Source organism: Oncorhynchus kisutch, linkage group LG28, assembly GCF_002021735.2.
Source record: "Oncorhynchus kisutch isolate 150728-3 linkage group LG28, Okis_V2, whole genome shotgun sequence".
NCBI lineage: Eukaryota > Metazoa > Chordata > Actinopteri > Salmoniformes > Salmonidae > Oncorhynchus > Oncorhynchus kisutch.
This window is the reverse complement of record NC_034201.2, coordinates 34,182,404-34,199,850: the sequence shown is the minus strand read 5'-3', so window position 1 is coordinate 34,199,850 and position 17,447 is coordinate 34,182,404. Positions and strand designations below refer to the sequence as shown.

Below are 17,447 nucleotides of genomic sequence, written 5' to 3'. Positions count from 1 at the left end.
AAAAGACAGCAGCAAAGTGCAACAACTTTATAGCTAAGTATTTCTATAACTTTTTATAACTTAAAGTATATAATACATATAAAAGTATTGTATGACCTTTTTGTGTTTTGTCCATGTTACTCAGTACCCCACTCATGGTCAATTAAAAATCCGGTCTTCTTTAAAAAAAAGTTATTCTCTCTCTCTCTCTCTTACAGAAAGTGTGCACCAAGTGTGGCATAGAGCCCCAGAGCAGTCAGAAGAGAACTCAGTGGCTGTGCAAGATCTGCAGTGAACACAGAGAGGTAACGTGCATCCCTACAATTGGATAGCCTATCTGCAGTTGAACTGGCAACTACAAGAAAACATATTTTGGATTATTCTTAAAATTACTATTCACATTATATACCAGATGGATGCTTTCCATTGTGGTGAGTCCTATATATTTATAAGGAAGTAAGCCCATTCAGTGAACACTTTCAGTTTGAGAAAAGTGCAATGGAAATGCCAAAGCAAAACAGTATAATTTAATGGAAGTATCTTAGCAACAGCAGCATCCAGAGACAATGTTTACCACAGGAGGTTGGTTGCACCTTAATTGGGGAGAACGGGCTCCTGGTATTGACTGGAGCGGAATTAGTGGAATGTTATAAAATACATCAAATACATGGTTTCCAGGTGTTTGATGCCATTCCATTTGCGCCGTTACAGCTATTATGAGTCGTTCTCCCCTCAGCAGCCACCTGTGTAACAAAAATATAAATCCATCATGCTACAATTTCATAGATTTTACTGAGCTACAGTTCGTATGAGGTAATCAATCAATTGAAATAAATGAATTAGGCCCTAATCTATGTATTTCACATGACTGGGAATACAGATATGCATATATTGGTCATAGATACCTTAAAAAAATGGCCTCACAATGGGCCTCAGGATCTCGTCACAGTATTTTTGTGCATTGAAATTGCCATCGATAAAATGCATTTGTGTTCATTGTCCGTAGTTTATGCCTGCCCATACCATAACCCCACCGCCACCACAGGGCACTCTGTTCACAATGTTGTCATCAGCAACCTGCTCACCCACACGTCTCTAAAACAACGTTGGAGACTGTTTATGGAAGAGAAATTAACATTAAATTATCTGGCAACAGCTCTGGTGGACATTGGTGCAGTCAATTGCACTATCCCTCAAAACTGACATCTGTGGCATTGTGTTGTGTGACAAAACCGCACATTTTAGAGTGGCCTTTTATTGTCCCCAGCACAAGGTGCACCTCAGTAATGATCATGCTCTTTAATTAGCTTCTTGATATGCTACACCTGCCAGGTGGCTAGATTATCTTGCCAAAGGAGAAATGCTTACTGACAGGGATGTAAACACTTTTATGCACTAAATGTGATAAATCATTTTTTGTGTGCATATAGAACATTTCTGAGATCATTTATTTCAGCTCTTGAAACATGGTACCAACACTTTACATGTTGTGTTTATATTTTTGTTGATTGTAGTATCTGTCTGTGGTCCCACAGGGCTGTAGCTAGCTGACAGACTTCAGACAGAGTGCTGCAGGTTGGCTTCTCCAGGGATAAGGTTTCTCTCAGGGCTTGATTTTGGCACCCATTGGTCATCAGCAGGGCTGGCAGGATCTGGATGGGCATCTCACCACAGTGTTGTTTACAATGCACAAGCCTGTTTGGGGGATTCATCTTTCATCTATTCAATTATAGAAATGTACCTTTTTAATGCTGATAAAAGAGCGAATAAAGTGTTTGCGATGCCCGTTTTTTTTTCGAGGGATGTGCCAGCACTGCAGTAACGACATGGAGCATTGTATGACCCTTCAAGGTATGCCTTTCAAAAGTGTTCTGCAATTTACTCCTGTCATTTTCTCCTCCATTCGTATATCAATCTTGGTTCAGGATCTTGATACCTGGCCATAGACAAAACGGATGTGCATTATTTCATCTGTACTGTTGGTTGTCATTCAAGCCGAACACCATTTTGGAAATTACAATAACAGCAGTCAATGGACTATATTCATTCACTATACTATAGGACTATTTTCATTGGCCTCCCTCAAGGAGTTTATTGGTTGGCCTGTTCCATGTGTGGGGGCATTTCTCTGAACCACGTAATATTACCATATGTAGGCCTATATCCAGATTATTCAAGTAATTTGCAACTTTCCCCTTATGGAAAGCCATATCACGGTAATGCCCCCAAAAGCTGCTTAGAGCCTGTGAATTGACGACCTAGATGTATTATTACCGTACAGCACAGACCTTGGTTTTAGGTAGGCCGCCTTTGTTCAAGTTTCATTTCCTCCATGTTGACATATGGATCACCAGGCATCCCTGACTTTAATAGGGGAGGTGGAGGGAGAATGAGGATGGGGTTAGTTTTAGCAGAGAGATCACAGAAGCTTATGAATAATTCCACGGCTCTGCAGAATTGAGGATTGAGAGAGGGCGCTGTACCGTAAAGACGTTTATGTTCAAATCGTTTTCATTGCCAAATGTTTTAACCACACACTGTGCCTCGAAAGGCAATCTTCATTTGTCATTCCCCTCTGCTGTGAATCTGCTCCCGCAGATAGTCACCGTTTGAAAGGTAGTGTTTGACAGGGCACCTTATCGACCGTCCTTAGATGGTGCCGGTGCTTACTCAAAATGGCTGTCTTCAGTCAGATTCGGGCTTGGTATGACATGCCTCTGTGGAGGCGCCCCTCCTGAGTTTAGTTTCCTTTCCCTCAGTTCTATTTAGTTAACTCTCCTCTCTTTCTCTCCCTCTCACTTCGCCACAGATTAGTGTTCAGATTAGGGTTGAGCGGTATCCAGATGTTTATATGGTCATACCGGTCTTCTCTCATCTCGGGATTTACCGTATTACTGGTTTAGTTCACGGGGGAGGGGGGGGGGGGGGGTTAATTTTGTGCTTCATTTGCTCTTCTCTACTGGATGAGAATTGATGAAGGGGCATTCTATCAGCAGACAGCGCTCTGACTGATGTGTAGTTACTTTTCTCTGGTACCTTTCTCAGTGTAACCAGTCTACTTTTCTCTGGTAAAATGCAAGATTAACTTTAAGCAAAACATTAGGACATTTAGCTGGCTTCATTCTTTCTATGATATACATTAGAAATATGAGGCCCATGCAACATTTTTGCATAAAATAACGTGTTTTTCATTGTAAGCATTTCACTTTCACAAGCTACACTATACCATTTATTTTATTTTATTTTACCTTTATTTAACTAGGCAAGTCAGTTAAGAACAAATTCTTATTTTCAATGACCGCCTAGGAACAGTGGGTTAACTGCCTGTTCAGGGGCAGAGCTCCTGACTTTCAACGTGGCACCTTTCTAACAAGTCAGTACGTCAAATTACTGCCCTGCTAGAGCTGCCCCGGTCAACTGTAAGTGCTTTTATTGAGAAGTGGAAACGTCTAGGAGCCGTGAATGGGACCGTCGAGGGCTGAAGTGCATAGCTCTTAAAAATAGTCTGTCATTGGTTGCAACACTCACTACTGAGTTACAAACTGCCTTTGGAAGCAATGTCAGCACAATAACTGTCCTTCGGGAACTTCATAAAATGGTTTTCCATGGTCGAGCAGCCGCAAACAAACCTAAGATCACCATGTGCAATGCCAGGCAGTCCGATGGATGAATCTGGGTTGGGCGGATGCCAGGAGAACGCTACCTGCCCCATTGCATAGTGCCAACTTAATGCTACAGCATACAATTACATTATAGACAATTCTGTGCTTTCAACTTTGTGGCAACAGATTGGGGAAGGCCCTTTTCTGTTTCAGCATAACAATGCCCCCGTGCACAAAGCGAGGTCCATACAGAAATTTTTGTCGAGATTGGTATGGAAGAACTTGACTGGCCTGCACAGAGCCCTGACCTCAACCCCATCGAACACCTTTGGGATCAGTTGGAATATAAATATAAAATGTGACCCCTTTCAAAACACAGCTGGACTTACCTGCTCCCGCTTTCTCCTGTTGTGCTATGAACAAACACTTTGATCATTTGACTGCAGGAAGGGGCTACTGGATTCTGCTTAGGCTACTGGATTTTGATACAAGATCAATTATAGTGTCTTAATAAAGGATTTACACCCCTTGACTTTTTCCACATTTTGTTGTTACAGCCTGAATGTAAAATAGAATACATTGATACCTAATACCCTATAATGTCAAAGTGGAATTATGTTTTTAGGAATGTTTACACATTTTCTTCTGAAATCACCTTATTCCTAGAAATTGATTCAAGGCCAGGTATGTCCTGCTCTTCCATATGGAAGAAAATACAAAATTAAATAAACCCTGATACCTCATTACCACATGACTTATATATTCATCAAAAGCTTGGATCTATCTCAGGGTACAAGCTGAATCTAGGCAAGAGTGCGCTTTTTCCTGTAAAGCTGGCTGCTTTAAAGTGTTATTTTATAAGCTTTCAGTTTAGGATTGTCCAGGATCAATTCACATACCTGGGAGTTAAAACTTCTTATGGCTAGGGGTTCCGCTAGCGCCCCCCCAACATTCTGCTGAAAAGGCAGCGCGGGATATTCAAAAATATTTTTGGGAAATATTTAACTTTCACACATTGACAAGTCCAATACAGCAAATGAAAGATAAACATCTTAATCTACCCATCGTGTCCGATTTTTAAAATGTTTCACAGCGAAAACACAACATATATTTATGTTAGATCACCACCAAATCCAAAAAAACACACAGCCATTTTTCCCAGTCAAAGATAGTCACAAAAGCAGAATTAGAGATGAAATTAATCACTAACCTTTGACAATCTTCATCCGATGACACTCATCATGTTACACATTTATGTTTTATTCGATAATATGCATACTTATATCCACAAATTTCTGTTTACATTGACGCCATGTTCAGAAATGCCTCCAAAATATCCAGAGTAATTACAGAGAGCTATGCCAGATAACAGAAATACTCATCATAAACTTTGATGAAAGATACATGTTTTACATATAATTAAAGATACACTGGTTCTTAATGCAACCGCTGTGTCAGATTTTTTTTAAACGTTACGAAAAAAGCATACCATGCAATAATCTAAAACTGCGCTAAGACGTAACAATATTTCTCCGCCATGTTGGAGTCAACAGAAATACGAAATTACATCATAAATATTCCCTTACCTTTGATGATCTTTCATCAGAATGCAGTGAAAGGAGTCCTAGTTCCACAAAAAATTTTTGTTTTGTTCCATAATGTCCATAATGTCCAAAAGCTGGCGCTGGTCCAGGCGAACTCGGACGAAAGCTTCAAAAAGTTATATTCCAGGTCGAATAAACTGGTCAAACTAAGTAGAGAATCCATCTTCAGGATGTTATTTTCATATATATCCAATAACGTTCCACCCGGAGCATTCGTTTTTGACCACTGACTCAATCCCCTCCCATCCGGTCATACATCACACCAGAGGCTTTATTCCACGTTCTACTGACTGTTGACATCTTGTGGAAGGCGTAGGAAGTGCGAACATATCCATATCTTGTTTGGATGTGAATAGGCGATGACTTGAAATTCGACCAGCCCAAGAATTTCCACTTCCTGTTTGGAAATTTGCCTGCCCTATGAGTTATGTTATACTCACAGACATAATTCAAACAGTTTTAGAAACTTCAGGGTGTTTTCTATCCAATAGTAATAATAATATGCATATATTAGCATCTAGGACAGAGTAGGATGCAGTTCACTATGGGCACGCAATTCATGGAAAGTGAAAATGCTGCCCCCTATCCCTAACATTAAAGTGACAAGGAAATGTAAAAATTTGTTTAAGGAAACATTGTTGATCTAGCGGACAGTTTGAAACAGTCTTTTACTTTTTGGAAGTCCACCTCTTTCTCTTATTGGAAGGGTTAATGTCATTAAAATGAATGTGTTGCCCACATGTTTATATTAATTTCAATGTTTACCCAATTTCTATTCCAAACTCTTTTTTATTCACTTTTTTTTATTCACTTAAATCAATTTTTTTTATTCACTGGATCAAACATGTATTTTATTTGGGAAGGCAAGGTACCACGGATTGGTAGAAAACATTTACAGAAGCCTAAGGCACTGGGTGGTTTAGCTCTACCAGATTTTCAGACATTATTGGGCTGCACATTTCAGAGCCCTTCTGTACTGGCTGCAGACTGATCCTACTGGCCCTAGACCACTCTGGGTCCAGATGGAGTTTGAATCATGTAAACCTGCTGCACTTTCGTCTGTGTTGTGCTCGTCTCTCCCAGTGTCTCTAGGCAAAAGGTGTGTCAACCCAATTGTAAAGCAGTCGATTGAAATTTGGAATCAGTTCCGTTTAGCCTTTAGCCTCCGAGGCTTTTCTCTCTTAGGCCCGATCTATCAGAAGATTTTATTTCCTCTATCTTTAAATGATGGGGCTTTTGGCATTTGGCACCCACTTGGCCTCTCCTCACTATCCTAATTATTATTTGATGATACATTTGCCTCTTTTGCTCAGCTACAGGAAATGTTCAACCTCCCCAATCCCACTTCTTCCGCTCTCTTCAGACTAGGAACTTTGTCAGAGCTAACACACCTACATTTTCCAATAGGCCTGCGAGTACAGCTATAGAGAGTATCTTTGAGCTAAACAAGCTTCCTAAGGGTGCAATTTCAGATGTACAGTGGGGAGAACAAGTATTTGATACACTGCCGATTTTGCAAGTTTTCCTACTTACAAAGCATGTAGAGGTCTGTAATTTTTATCATAGGTACACTTCAACTGTGAGAGATGGAATCAAAAACAAAAATCCAGATGTCACGTTGTGACCATCGTTCGTATGTGTTTTCCTTGTTTTAGTGTTGGTCAGGACGTGAGCTGGGTGGGCATTCTATGTTGTGTGTCTGGTTTGTCTATTTCTATGTTTGGCCTGATATGGTTCTCAATCAGAGGCAGGTGTTAGTCATTGTCTCTGATTGGGAACCATATTTAGGTAGCCTGTTTTGTGTTGGGTTTTGTGGGTGATTGTTCCTGTCTCTGTGTTAGTTTGCACCAGCATAGGCTGTTTCGGTTTTCATGTTACGTTTATTGTTTTTGTATTGTTCGTGTTTATTCGGTTATTAAACATGTATCAAAATTACCACGCTGCATTTTGGTCCGACTCTCCTTCACCATAAGAAAACCGTGACACCAGAAAATCACATTGTATGATATTTAAGTAATTCATTTGCATTTTATTGCATGACATAAGTATTTGATCACCTACAAACCAGTAAGAATTCCGGCTCTCACAGACCTGTTAGTTTTTCTTTATGAAGACCTCCTGTTCTCCACTCATTACCTGTATTAACTGCACCTGTTTGAACTCGTTACCTGTATAAAAGACACCTGTACACACACTCAATCAAACATACTCCAACCTCTCCACAATGGCCAAGACCAGAGAGCTGTGTAAGGACATCAGGGATAAAATTGTAGACCTGCACAAGGCTGGGATGGGCTACAGGACAATAGGCAAGCAGCTTGGAGAGAAGGCAACAACTGTTGGCGCAATTATTTGAAAATGGAAGAAGTTCAAGATGACGGTCAATCACGCTCGGTCTGGGGCTCCATGCAAGATCTCACCTCGTGGGGCATCAATGATCATGAGGAAGGTGAGGGATCACACCAGAACTACACGGCAGGACCTGGTCAATGACCTGAATAGAGCTGGGACCACAGTCTCAAAGAAAACCATTAGTAACACACTACGCCGTCATGGATTAAAATCCTGCAGCGCACGCAAGGTCCCCCTGCTCAAGCACATGTCCAGGCCCGTCTTAAGTTTGCCAATGACCTTCCTTCCTTATTATTATGGACAATACCAAAATAAATGATCTAATGACTCTGCCTCCTCACAGCAGAATCTGCAGAGCTGGGAAGATCGTATCCCCCATATACAGTGCCTTGCGAAAGTATTCGGCCCCCTTGAACTTTGCGACCTTTTGCCACATTTCAGGCTTCAAACATAAAGATATAAAACTGTATTTTTTTGTGAAGAATCAACAACAAGTGGGACACAATCATGAAGTGGAACGACATTTATTGGATATTTCAAACTTTTTTAACAAAGCAAAAACCAAAAAATTGGCCGTGCAAAATTATTCAGCCCCCTTAAGTTAATACTTTGTAGCTCCACCTTTTGCTGCGATTACAGCTGTAAGTCGCTTGGGGTATGTCTCTATCAGTTTTGCACATCGAGAGACTGAATTTTTTTCCCATTCCTCCTTGCAAAACAGCTCGAGCTCAGTGAGGTTGGATGGAGAGCATTTGTGAACAGCAGTTTTCAGTTCTTTCCACAGATTCTCGATTGGATTCAGGTCTGGACTTTGACTTTGCCATTCTAACACCTGGATATGTTTATTTTTGAACCATTCCATTGTAGATTTTGCTTTTTGTTTTGGATTTTGCTCATTGTCTTGTTGGAAGACAAATCTCCATCCCAGTCTCAGGTCTTTTGCAGACTCCATCAGGTTTTCTTCCAGAATGGTCCTGTATTTGGCTCCATCCATCTTCCCATCAATTTTAACCATCTTCCCTGTCCCTGCTGAAGAAAAGCAGGCCCAAACCATGATGCTGCCACCACCATGTTTGACAGTGGGGATGGTGTGGTCAGGGTGATGAGCTGTGTTGCTTTTACGCCAAACATAACGTTTTGCATTGTTGCCAAAAAGTTCAATTTTGGTTTCATCTGACCAGAGCACCTTCTTCCACATGTTTGGTGTGTCTCCCAGGTGGCTTGTGGCAAACTTTAAACGACACTTTTTATGGATATCTTTAAGAAATGGCTTTCTTCTTGCCACTCTTCCATAAAGGCCAGATTTGTGCAATATACGACTGATTGTTGTCCTATGGACAGAGTCTCCCACCTCAGCTGTAGATCTCTGCAGTTCATCCAGAGTGATCATGGGCCTCTTGGCTGCATCTCTGATCAGTCTTCTCCTTGTATGAGCTGAAAGTTTAGAGGGACGGCCAGGTCTTGGTAGATTTGCAGTGGTCTGATACTCCTTCCATTTCAATATTATCGCTTGCACAGAGCTCCTTGGGATGTTTAAAGCTTGGGAAATCTTTTTGTATCCAAATCCGGCTTTACACTTCTTCACAACAGTATCTCGAACCTGCCTGGTGTGTTCCTTGTTCTTCATGATGCTCTCTGCGCTTTTAACGGACCTCTGAGACTATCACAGTGCAGGTGCATTTATACGGAGACTTGATTACACACAGGTGGATTGTATTTATCATCATTAGTCATTTAGGTCAACATTGGATCATTCAGAGATCCTCACTGAACTTCTGGAGAGAGTTTGCTGCACTGAAAGTAAAGGGGCTGAATAATTTTGCACGCCCAATCTTTCAGTTTTTGATTTGTTAAAAAAGTTTGAAATATCCAATAAATGTCGTTCCACTTCATGATTGTGTCCCACTTGTTGTTGATTCTTCACAAAAAAATACAGTTTTATATCTTTATGTTTGAAGCCTGAAATGTGGCAAAAGGTCGCAAAGTTCAAGGGGGCCGAATACTTTCGCAAGGCACTGTACATAACATTCTATTGGTTGCAAGAATTTTGTATAGCAATTTAAATTGAATTCGAAGTTTTGAATCCGCTGTTGTTTTGCGTATCAATTCATAAACCATGTGCCATGGAATGGGTACATCGAAAATCTCTTCCCAACTATTTTGCAATTTATATGGCACATCTGTCAGTTTTTTGTTCCTTAAATTAAATTGCTATGTTTTTATTTATCACACTTTTCTTTCACCATTTATGTTCTTTAATACAGGGCCGACATACAAGTTCCTTCCTTTTTTCCCCTTCTACTTGCCTCTTCCATTTCTGTGGTAATGCAGAAATTACTTGGTTGTAATTTTGGGTTGAGCAGATATTTCCATGTGTCTGTGTTAGCTGCATGTGTGACATGCAACTCCACCAGTCCTATTTATGATACAATTCACTAAAATTATACCTTTTTTTTAAACATTTCTTCATTTCTTATTTTTAATCAATTAGTATATTTGAGTTTAACCACTGTTTGTTGTATTATTTGTTCTGTCTTTTCAGGTGGATTAAACTAAAATTGCAACCAACTTTCTAAGGCTTGTTTTAAAAAAAAAACGATATTTTGGAGATTATTTCCTTTTCAAACAACCGAAAGTGAGCAGGTGTAATCTGAATAAAGGGAAAAAGGCCCTTCTTGAACACATTATTACCAATTTACTAGAGAATGATGCCTTTAGTGAGAGGTTTGATGCTTTAATATTTAATAATTTCTACCCTCCGAATTCATATTCGTTACACAAATGGCCCTTTTAATTTTGTCTGGCTTGCCGTTCCAAATAAAATGGATAATTTTTTGTTCATATAATTTAAAAAGCAGGTCACTAGGTGTAGGTAAAACCATAAGCAAATAGGTAAACTGCGATATGACTAAAGAGTTAGTCAGGGTAATTTTTCCACAAATAGACAGGTATTTTCCTTTCCATGGTAGCAAGATCTTATCTATTTTTGCTAACTTTCTATAAATATTTATTGGAGTTAGGCAACTGACTTGCCTAATTAAATAGCGGTTAAATAAAAAATAAAAAAAATAATAGAAAAATGTTACCACAATGTTACCACAACCTAATGAAACATTCTGGGAACCTTTAACCTTATCAGTCCCGAGACCCCAGAAACATCAGACTTTAATTTATCTGCATGTCCAGCCCTTTTATTTAGCCTCATAATGAAGTGAAATAAACAGTTGCATTCATGATTTGTATTGACAGTTGTCTTTAAAAAAAAGTCTGTCAAAGCAAAAATCGTATTTTTTATTTTTTATATTGACCTTTCTAGTGCTCGACAACATTCCACTGAAAAGGCAGCGCGAGAAATTCAAAAATATATATTTAAAATATGTAACTTTCTCACATTAACAAGTCCAATACAGCAAATGAAAGATAAACATTTCAAAAATGCTTTACAGCTAAAGCACAACATACGATTATGTTAGATCACGGCCAAGTCGAAAAAACACAGCCATTTTTCCAGCCAAAGATAGGAGTCACAAAAAGCAGAAATATAGATAAAATGAATCACTAACCTTTGATGATCTTCATCAGATGACACTCATATGACATCATGTTACACAATACATGTATGATTTGTTCGATAATGTGCATATTTACATCCAAAAATCTCAGTTTACATTGGCGCCTTACGTGCAGTAATATTTTGATTCCAAAACATCCGGTGATTTTGCAGAAATATTCATAATAAACATTGATAAAAGATACTAGTGTTGTTCACAGAATTAAAGATAGACTTCTCCTTAATGCAATCGCAGTGTCAGATTTCAAAAAAACTTTACGGAAAAAGCATTAAAAAAAAGCATCTGAGAACGGCGCTCAGAACCCAAAACAGCCAGAGGAATATCCGTAATTTTGGAATCAACAAAGTTAGAAACAACACCATAAATATTCACTTACCTTTGACTATCTTCATCAGAAGGCACTCCCAGGAATCCCAGTTCGAGAATAAATGACTGATTTGTTCCATAAAGTTCCATCATTTATGTCCAAATAGCCACTTGTTGTTAGTGTGTTCAGCCCAGTAATCCATCTTCATGAGGCGCAGACATTTCGTCCAGACAAAAACTCAAAAAGTTCCGTTACAGTCTTTTAGAAACATGTCAAACGATGTATGGAATCAATCTTTAGGTTTTTAACATAAAACATCCATAATGTTCCAACTGGAGAATTCCTTTATCTTCAGAAAAGCACTGGAACGCGAAGTAACTCTGTCGGGAGCGTGCGTCATGAGACAAAGGCTCTCTGCCAGACCACTGACTCAAAGAGGTCTCATGAGCGGTTGACATCTAGTGGAAGCCGTAGGAAGTATCCATATCTCAATGTGTATTCGGTAGGCCAAGCTTTGAAAAACTACAAACCTCAGATTTCCCACTTCCTTGTTGGATTTTTCTCAGGTTTTTGCCTGCCATATGAGTTCCGTTATACTCACAGACATCATTCAAACTGTTTTAGAAACGTCAGAGTGTTTTCAATCCAATACTAATAATAATATGCATATATTAGCATCTGGGACAGAGTAGGAGGCAGTTCACTCTGGGCACGCTATTCATCCAAAAGTGAAAATGCTGCCCCCCAAAACATGCTATCCCAAAAAGGTTCAAGCTGTAAGTACAGAAATGGTTTTCTCACTTGAAAATGGATATCCAACTAGTCAGTGACAACTGTGTCGAGTTTGGACTTTGTGACAGCGACTATGTGAGCTACTTACAGTATTAATGACACCAGTAGAGGCTGGCTCATAATAATGGCTGGAATGGAGCACATTGAATGGCATCAAACCAATGGAAACCATACGTTTGATGTACTTGACACCTTTCTACCTATTCTGCTCCAGCCATTACCACGAGCCTGTCCTCCCCAATTAAGGTGCCACCAACCTCCTGTGATAGACACTCTGTCCTGGGATTGCCTTTGATCTTTTATGTAGAACAACTCCTTACCTTCTAATGACTCTTTTGTAACTTGCAAGCATCTTAGAGCAAGACATGTTACATATGCATGCGGGCGTGTGTGTGTGAGTCTCAGCTTTTCATAGATAGCTTTTAATATTTTGTAGCTCAAACCATTCAGACTCTACAGACATTTTATTTTTAAGAACGGGGCCCGTGCGCCTTCGGGATTCACCCTTGTCTCACAAACACTGCTCCTGTTCAGCCCCCAATATTTGTTATCGACGAATACAATGGTATAACCCAGAAGTCTGTAGCTCAGACACACAATGTTTAAAAGGGGTTAAAGTCCAAAACGCACAGACTTTACAGTGGGACTCATTGGGTTAAAGAACAGATAATGTGATCTGGGAACGTTCTTGTAACTTCAGGTGAATGTTTTTTTGCGCCCTTAAACAAACATTGTAGAATGATCTGCATAACTCGACAGTTATTGTGTTTTTTGGGAACATATCTTTTGTTATGTGTCGTGGTAATTTCGTGTATTACTAAACATTGAGAGAGCAAACCACACACAAGTCAGAGTTATATTATGAAGTCCATCTTTAATTATATAGGAGCTTCACCATAGCCCTGTGACTCTCAGATCAATTCAGTGTCTATAAATGAATTCTCTGAGAGTGCTTACCAAATAATTCTTAGTATCATTTATAGCCAAGACACACCCCTCTCAACTCACATGACGAATAACAGATCTTAGGAACATTACACAAAGAACATTTTACTTGAAAGAGGAGTATCCCATAACTAGATAGCATTAGCTATAAATTATTGTTCAGTTTGGTGTCTTTAGACAAGATTCTAATCTCGTTCTTGGTACCACTTAGGACCAAAATATTACCTCATCCAATGGCATATATCAATTGTCAATTCTAGATTTTTTTATTTTATTTATTTCACCTTTATTTAACCAGGTAGGCTAGTTGAGAACAAGTTCTCATTTGCAACTGCGACCTGGCCAAGATAAAGCATAGCAGTGTGAACAGACAACACAGAGTTACACATGGAGTAAACAATTAACAAGTCAATAACACAGTAGAAAAAAAGGGGCAGTCTATATACAATGTGTGCAAAAGGCATGAGGAGGTAGGCGAATAATTACAATTTTGCAGATTAACACTGGAGTGATAAATGATCAGATGGTCATGTACAGGTAGAGATATTGGTGTGCAAAAGAGCAGAAAAGTAAATAAATAAAAACAGTATAAAAACAGTATGGGAATGAGGTAGGTGAAAATGGGTGAGCTATTTACCAATAGACTATGTACAGCTGCAGCGATTGGTTAGCTGCTCAGATAGCTGATGTTTGAAGTTGGTGAGGGAGATAAAAGTCTCCAACTTCAGCGATTATTGCAGTTCGTTCCAGTCACAGGCAGCAGAGTACTGGAACGAAAGGCGGCCAAATGAGGTGTTGGCTTTAGGGATGATCAGTGAGATACACCTGCTGGAGCGCGTGCTACGGATGGGTGTTGCCATCGTGACCAGTGAACTGAGATAAGGCGGAGCTTTACGAGGCATGGACTTGTAGATGACCAGGAGCCAGTGGGTCTGGCGACGAATATGTAGCGAGGGCCAGCCGACTAGAGCATACAAGTCGCAGTGGTGAGTGGTATAAGGTGCTTTAGTGACAAAACGGATGGCACTGTGATAGACTGCATCCAGTTTGCTGAGTAGAGTGTTGGAAGCCATTTTGTAGATGACATCGCCGAAGTCGAGGATCGGTAGGATAGTCAGTTTTACTAGGGTAAGCTTGGCGGCGTGAGTGAAGGAGGCATTGTTGCGGAATAGAAAGCCGACTCTAGATTTGATTTTCGATTGGAGATGTTTGATATGAGTCTGGAAGGAGAGTTTACAGTCTAGCCAGACACCTAGGTACTTATAGATGTCCACATATTCAAGGTCGGAACCATCCAGGGTGGTGATGCTAGTCGGGCATGCGGGTGCAGGCAGCGATCGGTTGAAAAGCATGCATTTGGTTTTACTAGCATTTAAGAGCAGTTGGAGGCCACGGAAGGAGTGCTGTATGGCATTGAAGCTCGTTTGGAGGTTAGATAGCACAGTGACCAATGACGGGCCGAAAGTATATAGAATGGTGTCGTCTGCGTAGAGGTGGATCAGGGAATCGCCCGCAGCAAGAGCAACATCATTGATATATACAGAGAAAAGAGTCGGCCCGAGAATTGAACCCTGTGGCACCCCCATAGAGACTGCCAGAGGACCGGACAGCATGCCCTCCGATTTGACACACTGAACTCTGTCTGCAAAGTAATTGGTGAACCAGGCAAGGCAGTCATCCGAAAAACCGAGGCTACTGAGTCTGCCGATAAGAATATGGTGATTGACAGAGTCGAAAGCCTTGGCAAGGTCGATGAAGACGGCTGCACAGTACTGTCTTTTATCGATGGCAGTTATGATATCGTTTAGTACCTTGAGCGTGGCTGAGGTGCACCCGTGACCGGCTCGGAAACCAGATTGCACAGCGGAGAAGGTACGGTGGGATTCGAGATGGTTAGTGACCTGTTTGTTGACTTGGCTTTCGAAGACCTTAGATAGGCAGGGCAGGATGGATATAGGTCTATAACAGTTTGGGTCCAAGGTGTCTCCCCCTTTGAAGAGGGGGATGACTGCGGCAGCTTTCCAATCCTTGGGGATCTCAGACGATATGAAAGAGAGGTTGAACAGGCTGGTAATAGGGGTTGCGACAATGGCGGAGGATAGTTTCAGAAATAGAGGGTCCAGATTGTCAAGCCCAGCTGATTTGTACGGGTCCAGGTTTTGCAGCTCTTTCAGAACATCTGCTATCTGGATTTGGGTAAAGGAGAACCTGGAGAGGCTTGGGCGAGGAGCTGTGGGGGGGGCGGAGCTGTTGGCCGAGGTTGGAGTAGCCAGGCAGAAGGCATGGCCAGCCGTTGAGAAATGCTTATTGAAGTTTTCGATAATCATGGATTTATCGGTGGTGACCGTGTTACCTAGCCTCAGTGCAGTGGGCAGCTGGGAGGAGGTGCTCTTGTTCTCCAACTTTTTGGAGTTGGAGCTACAGGATGCAAACTTCTGCCTGAAGAAGCTGGCCTTAGCTTTCCTGACTGACTGCGTGTATTGGTTCCTGACTTCCCTGAACAGTTGCATATCACGGGGACTATTCGATGCTATTGCAGTCCGCCACAGGATGTTTTTGTGCTGGTCGAGGGCAGTCAGGTCTGGAGGGAACCAAGGGCTGTATCTGTTCTTGGTTCTGCATTTTTTGAACGGAGCATGCTAACATGCTAACATGCTAGCATGCTAACATGCTAGCATGCTAACATCTAAAATGGTGAGGAAGTTACTTTTAAAGAATGACCAGGCATCCTCAACTGACGGGATGAGGTCAATGTCCTTCCAGGATACCCGGGCCAGGTCGATTAGAAAGGCCTGCTCACAGAAGTGTTTTAGGGAGCGTTTGACAGTGATGAGGGGTGGTCGTTTGACTGCGGCTCCGTGGCGGATACAGGCAATGAGGCAGTGATCTCTGAGATCCTGGTTGAAGACAGCGGAGGTGTATTTGGAGGGCCAGTTGGTCAGGATGACGTCTATGAGGGTGCCCTTGTTTACAGAGTTAGGGTTGTACCTGGTGGGTTCCTTGATGATTTGAGTGAGATTGAGGGCATCTAGCTTAGATTGTAGGACTGCCGGGGTGTTAAGCATATCCCAGTTTAGGTCACCTAACAGAACAAACTCTGAAGCTAGATGGGGGGCGATCAATTCACAAATGGTGTCCAGGGCACAGCTGGGAGCTGAGGGTGGTCGGTAGCAGGCGGCAACAGTGAGAGACTTATTTCTGGAGAGAGTAATTTTCAAAATTAGTAGTTCGAACTGTTTGGGTATGGACCTGGAAAGTATGACATTACTTTGCAGGCTATCTCTGCAGTAGACTGAAACTCCTCCCCCTTTGGCAGTTCTATCTTGACGGAAGATGTTATAGTTGGGTATGGAAATCTCAGAATTTTTGGTGGCCTTCCTGAGCCAGGATTCAGACACGGCAAGGACATCAGGGTTAGCAGAGTGTGCTAAAGCAGTGAGTAAAACAAACTTAGGGAGGAGGCTTCTGATGTTGACATGCATGAAACCAAGGCTTTTTCGATCACAGAAGTCAACAAATGAGGGTGCCTGGGGACATGCAGGGCCTGGGTTTACCTCCACATCACCCGCGGAACAGAGAAGGAGTAGTATGAGGGTGCGGCTAAAGGCTATCAAAACTGGTCGTCTAGAGCGTTGGGGGCAGAGAATAAGAGGTACTCCCATCTCAAATACAATCTCTCCTGGACAAGCTCGCCGAGACAGTGAGCCTCTTAGGTCATATACTAGGTCAAGATAAGGGCAACCTCAGAGGGGACGTACAATAGTTACAGACACATTCCAATAAGAAGACAAGCCTCCATTCTGTCCTCAATATTCCATATTCCCACCAGATGGTTCCCACAACCTAATGAAACATTCTGGGAACCTTTAAATAACAGATTAAATGTCTTAAAGGATATTTCTTGCAGCATCAGTTGAATGTTTTATGCAAACATTCTGTAATCATCACCACGAATGGACAGTGTTTATTAATGAGAACATTTGCCACGACCTAACACGTTTTCTAGGAACTTTCACAGAACCAATTTTGGTTTGCTTGTAAAACATTACCGCCACATTGTGTTATTACATTACGTAGAAACCTAATGATAACTTTTGGGGAATGCTGTGTGGTGGTTGTTAAAGATGTTGTGCACAACATTTTAGTCAATATTTATTTAAAAAAATGTTGTTTTAATGTTAGATAATACCCTAGTTAGGGCTTTATATATTTATTTATTTTTAAATTTTTAGTTTTATTTCACCTTTATTTAACCAGGTAGGCAAGTTGAGAACAAGTTCTCATTTACAATTGT

The 17,447-nt window shown here is 41.0% G+C and overlaps 1 protein-coding gene across 2 annotated transcripts in view; it reads left to right on the top strand.

Moving 5' to 3' along the window:
* LOC109873112 (rab effector Noc2) overlaps window positions 1-17,447 on the top strand; it is a 57,764-nt gene that overhangs the window by 13,966 nt on the left and 26,351 nt on the right. For both annotated transcript variants that reach the window (XM_031807724.1, XM_031807723.1), the window contains one exon: window positions 198-284. In XM_031807724.1, coding sequence (XP_031663584.1) covers window positions 198-284 — 87 coding nt within the window. The remainder of the gene's footprint in view (window positions 1-197; window positions 285-17,447) is intronic.